Below are 11,962 nucleotides of genomic sequence, written 5' to 3'. Positions count from 1 at the left end.
CTGCAGAGATTCACTGAAACATGTTCAAACCTGAACATAAACCCAGAATCTGAGGCAGAAACAGAGTTTTTTTTATCAGTTCTCAGCAGCTTTAAAGTGAATCTCTGGTCTGAGCTCCTTTATTCTCCAACTCAGCCTGAACCCTCTGAGACAAGCTTTCTGTCATTTCTTTAAGGAGTCTTCAGGAATAGTTCTCCAGGCTTCTTGAAGGACACCCCAAAGCTCTTCTTTGGATGTGGGCTGCCTTTTGTTCCGTTCTCTGTCAGATGATCCCACACTGCTTCAATAATGTTGAGGTCCGGGCTCTGGGGAGGATTCATCCCTCCATAAGACCTGTTGCCACTGATTTTCAGTCCACTTCTTGTGTCATTTGGCACAGCTCAGCCTTTTCTCCCTGTTTCCCCTCCTGTGACATCATGAAAAAAAGTTTTTTGTCTGCATTTCTGTGGAAACCGCAGCTCTCACAGATTTACCATCAAACCCAATCAGACTCTTTGTGTTCAGTCTCAGCAGAAAGGCCTGAAGGCCCCAGCAGGATGTGGTGAGCATCAGCGCAGCGGGAGAAACTTTCCCAGCCGCTGTGACAACAGATCTGAGACGGTCTGAAAGTCTGACAGCTGGAGCAGGAAGTGCCGAGCCGTATGAGTCTGATCTGGGATCAGCTCAGACTAGAAATCAGTTCAGTGGTGATTAAAGTGTCTCAGAACACAAACATCAGCTGATTCTGTTCAATCTAACTCTTATTGTTGTTGAAAACAACATTAAGGACCATTATGGGACCGATAGTTAACGGTTTCAGATCCAAGTCTGGAGGACATGAAATGCTGGAAGCAGTGACATCACTGCAATCTGTTGTGTTTTGGAAGTAATTCAATTCAGTTTAAAAAAGAGAAGATAAATTCTAGGTTGCTTAGGTTTAGGGCTGCAGGAGAAAGCCTCTTCTCTCCAAAAAGAACATGGCAGCACAGCTTAGGTTTGCAAAGCTGAAAAAGCCCAGAGCTACATCTCAGACTCTACAGGCCTCAATTAGCATGCTAAAGGTTAAAGGTCACCCCAAGGTGAAAAAGCCCAGAGCTACATCTCAGACTCTACAGGCCTCAGTTAGCATGTTAAAGGTTAAAGGTCATACATCTCAGACTCTACAGGCCTCAGTTAGCATGTTAAAGGTTAAAGGTCACCCCAAGGTGAAAAAGCCCAGAGCTACATCTCAGACTCTACAGGCCTCAGTTAGCATGCTAAAGGTTAAAGGTCACCCCAAGGTGAAAAAGCCCAGAGCTACATCTCAGACTCTACAGGCCTCAGTTAGCATGCTAAAGGTTAAAGGTCACCCCAAGGTGAAGAAGCCCAGAGCTACATCTCAGACTCTCCAGGCCTCAGTTAGCATGTTAAAGGTTAAAGGTCATACATCTCAGACTCTACAGGCCTCAGTTAGCATGTTAAAGGTTAAAGGTCATACATCTCAGACTCTCCAGGCCTCAGTTAGCATGTTAAAGGTTAAAGGTCATACATCTCAGACTCTCCAGGCCTCAGTTAGCATATTAAAGGTTAAAGGTCATACATCTCAGACTCTACAGGCCTCAGTTAGCATGTTAAAGGTCAAAGGTCATACATCTCAGACTCTACAGGCCTCAGTTAGCAGGTTAAAGGTTAAAGGTCATACATCTCAGACTCTACAGGCCTCAGTTAGCATGTTAAAGGTTAAAGGTCATGACAGCACAGTTAGAAAAAGACTGAACAAGGATGGCTTGTTTGGAAGGGCTGCAGGAGAAAGCCTCTTCTCTCTAAAAAGAACATGGCAGCACAGCTTAGGTTTGCAAAGCTGCATCTGAACAAAGCTCAAGACTTCTGGAACAATGTCCTTTGGACAGACCAGAGCAAAGTGGAGATGTTTGGTCCTAATGCACAGCAGCACGTTTGGAGGAAACCAAACACAGCATATCAGCACAAACACCTCATACCAGCTGTCAAGCACGGTGGTGGAGGGCTGATGATCTGGGCTGGTTCTGCAGCCACAGGTGGTAATATGTCAGGTGTTCGTCTGACTTTTGACACCTGCTGAGGAACAGCTGCCTCCTGATGGAGGCGTACTTTCAATTCAATTCAATTCAATTCAATTCAATTCAATTCAATTCAATTCAATTCAATTCAACTCAGTTTTATTTATAAAGCGCCAGATTACAACAATTATCATCTCAAGGCACTTAAATAATAAAGTCCAATTCAAGCCAATTGGAATTCAATTCATTGTAATCATAATCCAATTAATTCATATGGAGCCAATTAAAAGATAATATCCGAGCTAAGGAAACCAACAGATTGGACCGAAACTTGTCTTCAGTCCAATCTCCCGTCCTGAGCCTGAGGGACTGTGGAAAGGAACGACTCCCTTTAACAGGAAGAAACCTCTGGCAGAACCAGAACCAGGAAGGAACCTCTGGCAGAACCAGAACCAGGAAGAAACCTCTGGCAGAACCAGAACCAGGAGGAAACCTCTGGCAGAACCAGGAAGAAACCTCTGGCAGAACCAGAACCAGGAAGAAACCTCTGGCAGAACCAGAACCAGGAAGAAACCTCTGGCAGAACCAGGAGGAAACCTCTGGCAGAACCAGAACCAGGAAGAAACCTCTGGCAGAACCAGGAAGAAACCTCTGGCAGAACCAGAACCAGAAAGAAACCTCTGGCAGAACCAGAACCAGGAAGAAACCTCTGGCAGAACCAGAACCAGGAAGAAACCTCTGGCAGAACCAGAACCAGGAGGAAACCTCTGGCAGAACCAGGAAGAAACCTCTGGCAGAACCAGAACCAGGAAGAAACCTCTGGCAGAACCAGACTCAGGAAGAAACCTCTGGCAGAACCAGAACCAGGAAGAAACCTCTGGCAGAACCAGGAGGAAACCTCTGGCAGAACCAGAACCAGGAAGAAACCTCTGGCAGAACCAGGAAGAAACCTCTGGCAGAACCAGAACCAGGAAGAAACCTCTGGCAGAACCAGAACCAGGAAGAAACCTCTGGCAGAACCAGACCCAGGCTGCCTGTAACCGGACTGGCTGCCCTGTCTTTACTCTGGAACACAACTGTCTGTTGTCGTGTTTTTCTGGTTTTCACTTCTCTTTCTGTCACATTTTGTTTTTGTTCTCTTTAAAGTGACTCATGACCTGCAGAAAATATCAAACCACAGATCTGAGGTCAGTTTCCTCTTTTTCTCTCTTGTGTTGCGTCGGCAGCCGCAGACTAATATGGAAATAATGTCTCTATAACTAATGCCTCTCTTCTCTAGAATTTGAATGGATTTGAACAAGTTTCCTCCATCTGAATGCAGAGGGAAGACACCTGAGGTGGGGCACCTGGTCAGGGGGCGGGGCCTCACACACACAGGGACCATCATCAGTTAGGGCATGTTTTGGACTGATTTACTGACCCTTTTCACTGATCCAGCTCCTCTGTTGTGGAGCTAAAACAGTCTGAACACACACAACCTTCATGATTATCATTCATTCAGTTTATTTTGGATCTGAATGAGTATGTCACAGGAAAAGCTCTTTCAAAAGCACTTAGTGCAGTTATACTTGAGTTAATTAGGTCTTAAATAATGTAAAACCAGGCTTTTTCATTTCTAACCATGATTGCAGCGTTTGATGCTTCTGCCTCAGGTTTAACTCACCCTTTCTGACAGATTACTTGTTGCTGTCTGAAGTCAATAAGAAGACTCAATTATCCATTTAATCAGTGACTCCCTCGGTCAGCTCACGGGGGGTGGAGCCTCTCCCAGAGGTCATGGGGCGAGAGGCGGGGTCACCTGGACAGGGCGCCATCACAGGGCCACACAGAGACAGACGCTCACTCCTGAGGACAGTGTAGGGTCACCAGGTAACCTGACCGCAGGGTCTTGGACGGTGGGAGAAGCCGGAGAACCGGAGAGAACCGAAGAACCCGGAGAGAACCGGAGAACCCTAACCCTGGACAGGGCGCCATCACAGACTCACTGATAGGCACAGTGGAGAGTCACCAGGTAACCTGACCGCAGGTTGTTGGACGGTGGGAGAACCGGAGAGAACCGGAGAGAACCGGAGAGAACTGGAGAGAAGCCGGAGAACCCGGAGAGGACCGGAGAACCCGGAGAGAACCGGAGAACCCTAACCCTGGACAGGGCGCCATCACAGACTCACTGATAGGCACAGTGGAGAGTCACCAGGTAACCTGACCGCAGGTTGTTGGACGGTGGGAGAACCGGAGAGAACCGGAGAGAACCGGAGAGAACTGGAGAGAAGCCGGAGAACCCGGAGAGGACCGGAGAACCCGGAGAGAACCGGAGAACCCTAACCCTGGACAGGGCGCCATCACAGACTCACTGATAGGCACAGTGGAGAGTCACCAGGTAACCTGACCGCAGGTTGTTGGACGGTGGGAGAACCGGAGAGAACCGGAGAGAACCGGAGAGAACCGGGAGAGAACCGGAGAGAACCGGAGAGAACCGGAGAGAACCGGGAGAGAACCGGAGAGAACCGGAGAGAACCGGAGAGAACCGGGGAACCCGGAGAGAACCGGAGAGAACCGGGGAACCCGGAGAGAACCGGAGAGAACCGGGGAACCCGGAGAGAACCGGAGAACCCTAACCCTGGACAGGGCGCCATCACAGACTCACTGATGGGCACAGTGGAGAGTCACCAGGTAACCTGACAGCAGGGTCTGTGACATTTAGAGTCTGTTAGAATTTAAAATGTATTTTCAGTTTTGCATGTTTTAAAATCTTCTGAATCTGTTTTTTTTAGGTTTCATGTGAACTCATGAGTGTTTCTACCAAACCCACATATCAATGTTTCTGTTCTCTTTTACTTTTGTGTCTGTGAAACAGATAAAAACAGGTCATGAAATAAAAACAGGAGCTTGTGATCAGAGCAGGTGTTCAGATGTTTACGATCAGATGATTTTACAGAACTAGGTTCAGCCTGAAAACACAGACAGGATGAAAGCAGGAAGGATGTGAAGAAAACAGTATCTGAACAACTTCCTCCTGTTTTTCGCACTCACACAAACTTTGATCTCATTTTAAAACCACTTTATTTTTCAAGGCTGGAAACACAGAAACATTTACAGTCGGGTCAGTGCAGCACACAGAAACAGCAGCAACATCTGTACAGAGCCAGAAACATCCAGCGGTCGGCCCAGCCCCCACTAGCATGTGGTGGAGGCAGAAAACAATCCGCAGTCATCACATTCATCACATGTCATGACAGAGGCTCACAGCAAACATGTGAGCAGCGTCTTCAGCAGCCAACGATCACACATCTTACGGGTAAAAATGAAAAAGCTTCACTCAAAAATATCAACAGAAGTTCTATTAAAAAACACCGGAAACGGCTTCTGTTTAAGTCCTTCACGTCCCTGTAAAGCCCCGGAAATACAGGTTCTGATAAATTCTTGAACATGTTTGGATCAGAATTAGTTTGGAGTGGTGAGCGGAAAATCCCATAAAAACACCTTCATCAGAATTTAACTGAACAAAGCAGACTTTTGAAAGCAAACCAAATCTATGGGCTTCCTGCCTTTCTTTTGCACAGATGGAGAAACCTGAGAGATCCGTGCAGGTGTTGTTAGGGTGAAGCAGGGGAGGATTCAATGATCAAATTAAGACGTTCTTAAAAACTTGTGCGAAGATCTTTTAACTGCAGGATTAAAGAATCTGAACAGGATGCGCTTTAATGAAAACCTCCTGAGACACGCTGTATGACATCAGCGCCTCCTGACAGCTCCTCAGTGTGGCGTCACACATCTGTTGACACCACAGCTGCTGCACAAACAGGAAGTGGCGTCTCTACAGGGACAGAGCCTGCGAGGTGTCACTGTCGGACATCACCGAGGCCCGGGTGGAGCTCAGCGGACTCCTGGCCTTCCCCAGTGAACTCTTGCTGCTGGCTGGCAGCAGGCGGTGGCAGCAGCGCAGCATCTGCAGTACGTCCCGGCGAAAGCGCACACCCACAAACACGTACAGGAAGGGATTGAGGCAGGCGTGCATGTAGGCCAGGCTCTTCAGGACCTGCTGCAGCTTGTCGAGGGCTTTCATCTTCTCACAGTCCGTCAGGGTCATGTTGGAGGCCTGCATGGCCTGCATTACCAGCATGGCGTTGTAGGGCAGCTGCGACAGGACAAACACCACCACCACGGCCAGGATGACGCGCATCGCCTTGTGCTTCTGGAAGTTGCGGGTCTTGAGCAGCGTGGCAACGATGACGCTGTAGCAGAAGGTCATGGCGATGAAGGGCAGGCAGAAACCCATGCTCACCTGCAGCGATAGGACCAGGATCTTAGTGCGGTTCCCAAGGTCTGATGGGAACACCATCCTGCAGTACTTCTTCGAGTCCACCTCCGCAGGCATAGCGAACGCCAGCTCAGGCGTGGCGAGCAGCAGTGCCAGCAGCCACACCCCTGCACACACCAGCCGGCTCCAGCGGCGGCGCTCCATCTGCGAGTTGTGAGCCATGGTGGTCTGAACGATGACGATGTAGCGGTCCACGCTGATGCAGGTGAGCAGCAGCATGCTGCTAAACAGGTTCACCTTGTAGAGGGCGGAGTTCATTTTACAGAGAGTGGCGCCAAACATCCAACTGTACGACGCCTCGGCCGCCCACAGTGGCAGTGTGACCAGGAACAGCAGGTCAGCCACCGCCAGGTTTAGCAGGTACATGTCTGTCATTGTCTTCAGCCGCCGCCGGTAGTTCAGGTAGATCCACACCACGGCCAGGTTACCGACGCCACCAACTATGGCGATGATCCAGAAGAGCGGTGGCTCGTATTGACTTCTGAAGACCCGAACCGACTCCCGGTTACACATCAGGTCTGGAACGTCGAAGCTGTAGTCTTCATAGGTGGGAGAGGGACTGAAGGACGGGTCCTAACAGAAAGACAAGGCACACCTTCACACACCTGAACTCAAACCTGAAAATGCACCTTTATAGGTCTGAAAACACCTGAAATCAGTTACCTCTGTGGTCAGCGCTGTCATGATGTCATCCATTGAAGTCATGTTGATGAGGTCATCCATCTTTAAAACAAAAACACACTGTTAGTGAGCCAGATGTTAGTGGTACAGAGCTTCCTGTCAACATGAAAAGGCCTGAACTCGTTCTCGAGTCAGAAAACCTTCTGTACCTTCTACAAGAAAAATAAAATGTTCCTCAGCCGAATAAACTGATTTTCTGCAGTTCATTCACCATTATTGAGCAGTAATTAGTTAATCAACTGTGAGTGAAGTAGTTTTACTGTGTGTGAAGTAGTTTTACTGTGTGTGAAGTAGTTTTACTGTGAGTGAAGTAGTTTTACTGTGAGTGAAGTAGTTTTACTGTGAGTGAAGTAGTTTTACTGTGAGTGAAGTAGTTTTACTGTGTGTGAAATAGTTTTACTGTGAGTGAAGTAGTTTTACTGTGAGTGAAGTAGTTTTACTGTGAGTGAAGTAGTTTTACTGTGTGTGAAATAGTTTTACTGTGAGTGAAGTAGTTTTACTGTGAGTGAAGTAGTTTTACTGTGTGTGAAGTAGTTTTACTGTGTGTGAAATAGTTTTACTGTGAGTGAAGTAGTTTTACTGTGAGTGAAGTAGTTTTACTGTGAGTGAAGTAGTTTTACTGTGTGTGAAATAGTTTTACTGTGAGTGAAGTAGTTTTACTGTGAGTGAAGTAGTTTTACTGTGTTTGAAGTAGTTTTACTGTATGTGAAATAGTTTTACTGTGTGTGAAATAGTTTTACTGTGAGTGAAGTAGTTTTACTGTGAGTGAAGTAGTTTTACTGTGAGTGAAGTAGTTTTACTGTATGTGAAGTAGTTTTACTGTGAGTGAAGTAGTTTTACTGTATGTGAAGTAGTTTTACTGTGAGTGAAGTAGTTTTATTGTGTGTGAAGTAGTTTTACTGTGAGTGAAGTAGTTTTATTGTGTGTGAAGTAGTTTTACTGTGAGTGAAGTAGTTTTACTGTGAGTGAAGTAGTTTTACTGTGAGTGAAATAGTTTTACTGTGTGTGAAGTAGTTTTACTGTGAGTGAAGTAGTTTTACTGTGAGTGAAGTAGTTTTACTGTGAGTGAAGTAGTTTTACTGTATGTGAAATAGTTTTACTGTATGTGAAGTAGTTTTACTGTATGTGAAGTAGTTTTACTGTATGTGAAGTAGTTTTACTGTGAGTGAAGTAGTTTTACTGTGAGTGAAGTAGTTTTACTGTGTGTGAAATAGTTTTACTGTGAGTGAAATAGTTTTACTGTGAGTGAAGTAGTTTTACTGTGAGTGAAGTAGTTTTACTGTGAGTGAAGTAGTTTTATTGTGTGTGAAGTAGTTTTACTGTGAGTGAAGTAGTTTTACTGTGAGTGAAGTAGTTTTACTGTGAGTGAAATAGTTTTACTGTGTGTGAAGTAGTTTTACTGTGAGTGAAGTAGTTTTACTGTGAGTGAAGTAGTTTTACTGTGAGTGAAGTAGTTTTACTGTATGTGAAATAGTTTTACTGTATGTGAAGTAGTTTTACTGTATGTGAAGTAGTTTTACTGTGTTTGAAGTAGTTTTACTGTGAGTGAAGTAGTTTTACTGTGAGTGAAGTAGTTTTACTGTGTGTGAAATAGTTTTACTGTGAGTGAAATAGTTTTACTGTGAGTGAAATAGTTTTACTGTGAGTGAAATAGTTTTACTGTGAGTGAAATAGTTTTACTGTGAGTGAAGTAGTTTTACTGTGAGTGAAATAGTTTTACTGTGAGTGAAATAGTTTTACTGTGTTTGAAGTAGTTTTACTGTGTGTGAAGTAGTTTTACTGTGAGTGAAGTAGTTTTACTGTGTGTGAAATAGTTTTACTGTGTGTGAAATAGTTTTACTGTGTGTGAAGTAGTTTTACTGTGAGTGAAGTAGTTTTATTGTGTGTGAAGTAGTTTTACTGTGAGTGAAGTAGTTTTACTGTGAGTGAAGTAGTTTTACTGTGAGTGAAATAGTTTTACTGTGAGTGAAATAGTTTTACTGTAAGTGAAATAGTTTTACTGTGTGTGAAGTAGTTTTACTGTATGTGAAATAGTTTTACTGTGAGTGAAGTAGTTTTACTGTATGTGAAATAGTTTTACTGTGAGTGAAGTAGTTTTACTGTATGTGAAGTAGTTTTACTGTGAGTGAAGTAGTTTTACTGTATGTGAAATAGTTTTACTGTAAGTGAAATAGTTTTACTGTGTGTGAAGTAGTTTTACTGTATGTGAAGTAGTTTTACTGTGAGTGAAGTAGTTTTACTGTGAGTGAAGTAGTTTTACTGTGTTTGAAGTAGTTTTACTGTGAGTGAAGTAGTTTTACTGTGAGTGAAGTAGTTTTACTGTGTGTGAAATAGTTTTACTGTGTGTGAAATAGTTTTACTGTGAGTGAAATAGTTTTACTGTATGTGAAGTAGTTTTACTGTGAGTGAAGTAGTTTTACTGTGAGTGAAATAGTTTTACTGTGAGTGAAGTAGTTTTACTGTGAGTGAAGTAGTTTTACTGTGTGTGAAGTAGTTTTACTGTGTGTGAAATAGTTTTACTGTGAGTGAAGTAGTTTTACTGTGAGTGAAGTAGTTTTACTGTGAGTGAAGTAGTTTTACTGTGTGTGAAATAGTTTTACTGTGAGTGAAGTAGTTTTACTGTGTTTGAAGTAGTTTTACTGTATGTGAAATAGTTTTACTGTGTGTGAAATAGTTTTACTGTGAGTGAAGTAGTTTTACTGTGTTTGAAGTAGTTTTACTGTATGTGAAATAGTTTTACTGTGTGTGAAATAATTTTACTGTGAGTGAAATAGTTTTATTGTGAGTGAAGTAGTTTTACTGTGAGTGAAATAGTTTTATTGTGAGTGAAGTAGTTTTACTGTGTGTGAAATAGTTTTACTGTGTGTGAAGTAGTTTTACTGTGAGTGAAGTAGTTTTACTGTGTGTGAAGTAGTTTTACTGTATGTGAAGTAGTTTTATTGTGTGTGAAGTAGTTTTACTGTGTGTGAAGTAGTTTTACTGTGAGTGAAGTAGTTTTACTGTGAGTGAAATAGTTTTATTGTGAGTGAAGTAGTTTTACTGTGAGTGAAATAGTTTTATTGTGAGTGAAGTAGTTTTACTGTGTGTGAAATAATTTTACTGTGAGTGAAGTAGTTTTACTGTGAGTGAAGTAGTTTAACTGTGTGTGAAGTAGTTTTACTGTGAGTGAAGTAGTTTTACTGTGAGTGAAGTAGTTTTACTGTGAGTGAAGTAGTTTTACTGTGAGTGAAGTAGTTTTACTGTGAGTGAAGTAGTTTTACTGTATGTGAAGTAGTTTTACTGTGTGTGAAGTAGTTTTACTGTGAGTGAAATAGTTTTACTGTGTGTGAAATAGTTTTATTGTGAGTGAAGTAGTTTTACTGTGTGTGAAATAGTTTTACTGTGAGTGAAGTAGTTTTACTGTGAGTGAAATAGTTTTATTGTGAGTGAAGTAGTTTTACTGTGAGTGAAGTAGTTTTACTGTATGTGAAGTAGTTTTACTGTGAGTGAAGTAGTTTTACTGTGAGTGAAGTAGTTTTACTGTGAGTGAAGTAGTTTTACTGTGAGTGAAGTAGTTTTACTGTATGTGAAGTAGTTTTACTGTGTGTGAAGTAGTTTTACTGTGAGTGAAATAGTTTTACTGTGTGTGAAATAGTTTTATTGTGAGTGAAGTAGTTTTACTGTGTGTGAAATAGTTTTACTGTGAGTGAAGTAGTTTTACTGTGAGTGAAGTAGTTTTACTGTGAGTGAAGTAGTTTTACTGTGTTTGAAGTAGTTTTATTGTGAGTGAAGTAGTTTTACTGTGTGTGAAATAGTTTTACTGTGAGTGAAGTAGTTTTATTGTGAGTGAAGTAGTTTTACTGTGTGTGAAATAGTTTTACTGTGAGTGAAGTAGTTTTACTCTAATCTGACTGACAAATCTTGATCACAGTTACATTTTAAGATAAAGAACAAACACATTTTTAAATCCCATCACCTTGTCTTTAGACTGAATAAACATGAAATGAGCCAACAGGTGGTTCAGCTGCTCCTGAACTGAAGTGAATCTGAATTAGAACAGAATTAGATCACAGGCAGACTCACCATCAGACGTCTCTTCTTCTCCGCAGCGTCTCACAGTCTGATGCTTTTCTCACTTTTTGTCCGTTAAACCACAGACGAGTCAGAGGAAGGAGCTGCGCAGACATTACGTAAACAGAGGAGGCGGAGCCTCTGAACCCAGAGCGCACACACACGTGCGCACGCATGCACGCACACGTGCGCACCTGTCAACACGCAGTCAAAAACACGTTAATTCAGGCTCAGGTTTTATAAATCTGATCATAATAAAAGCAGCTGTTCCTCAGCAGGTGTTAAACTCAGTAAATCCAGCCTCAGATATTACACTGAGTCATTATTTAGTGAACAAAAACAGACAAAACACAGGTAAAACTAAGTGAACCCCTGATCCAGCAGCTTCAGCAGCAGCTTCAGCAGCAGTGAGTGTGAAACTAAGTGAACCCCTGATCCAGCAGCTTCAGCAGCAGTGAGTGTAAAACTAAGTGAACCCCTGATCCAGCAGCTGCAGCAGCAGTGAGTGTAAAACTAAGTGAACCCCTGATACAGCAGCTTCAGCAGCAGTGAGTGTAAAACTAAGTGAACCCCTGATCCAGCAGCTTCAGCAGCAGTGAGTGTAAAACTAAGTGAACCCCTGATCCAGCAGCTTCAGCAGCAGTGAGTGAGAAACTAAGTGAACCCCTGATACAGCAGCTTCAGCAGCAGTGAGTGTAAAACTAAGTGAACCCCTGATCCAGCAGCTTCAGCAGCAGTGAGTGTAAAACTAAGTGAACCCCTGATACAGCAGCTTCAGCAGCAGTGAGTGTAAAACTAAGTGAACCCCTGATCCAGCAGCTTCAGCAGCAGTGAGTGAAACTAAGTGAACCCCTGATCCAGCAGCTTCAGCAGCAGTGAGTGAAACTAAGTGAACCCCTGATCCAGCAGCTTCAGC

At 43.4% G+C, this 11,962-nt stretch overlaps 1 protein-coding gene and 1 long non-coding RNA gene across 2 annotated transcripts in view; both read right to left on the bottom strand.

The window, feature by feature from the left end:
• Positions 1 to 11,962, bottom strand: part of LOC140268291 (uncharacterized) — a 224,728-nt gene that overhangs the window by 183,322 nt on the left and 29,444 nt on the right. The window lies entirely within an intron of this gene.
• Positions 4,939 to 11,134, bottom strand: ccr9a (chemokine (C-C motif) receptor 9a). The gene is made up of 3 exons (XM_072363066.1): positions 11,059 to 11,134; positions 6,979 to 7,038; positions 4,939 to 6,888 (listed from the first exon to the last, which is right to left on the bottom strand). Exons 1-3 carry the CDS (start codon positions 11,059 to 11,061, stop codon positions 5,812 to 5,814), a joined length of 1,140 nt encoding a protein of 379 aa, XP_072219167.1. The 5' UTR covers positions 11,062 to 11,134; the 3' UTR covers positions 4,939 to 5,811.

This window comes from Leuresthes tenuis, unplaced genomic scaffold (genome assembly GCF_036924035.1).
Source record: "Leuresthes tenuis unplaced genomic scaffold, fLeuTen1.0.hap1 SCAF_14, whole genome shotgun sequence".
In the NCBI taxonomy this organism is placed as follows: domain Eukaryota; kingdom Metazoa; phylum Chordata; class Actinopteri; order Atheriniformes; family Atherinopsidae; genus Leuresthes; species Leuresthes tenuis.
Note: the sequence above shows the minus strand (reverse complement) of the source record. Positions and strands in the feature narration are given on the sequence as shown.

What these genes read in the sequence shown, in the direction of transcription:
- ccr9a (XM_072363066.1), bottom strand. An exon ending in TGACAGCGCTGACCACAGAG is followed by an intron (nt 6,889 to 6,978) that starts GTAACTGATTTC and finishes TCTTTCTGTTAG; the next exon opens with GACCCGTCCTTCAGTCCCTC.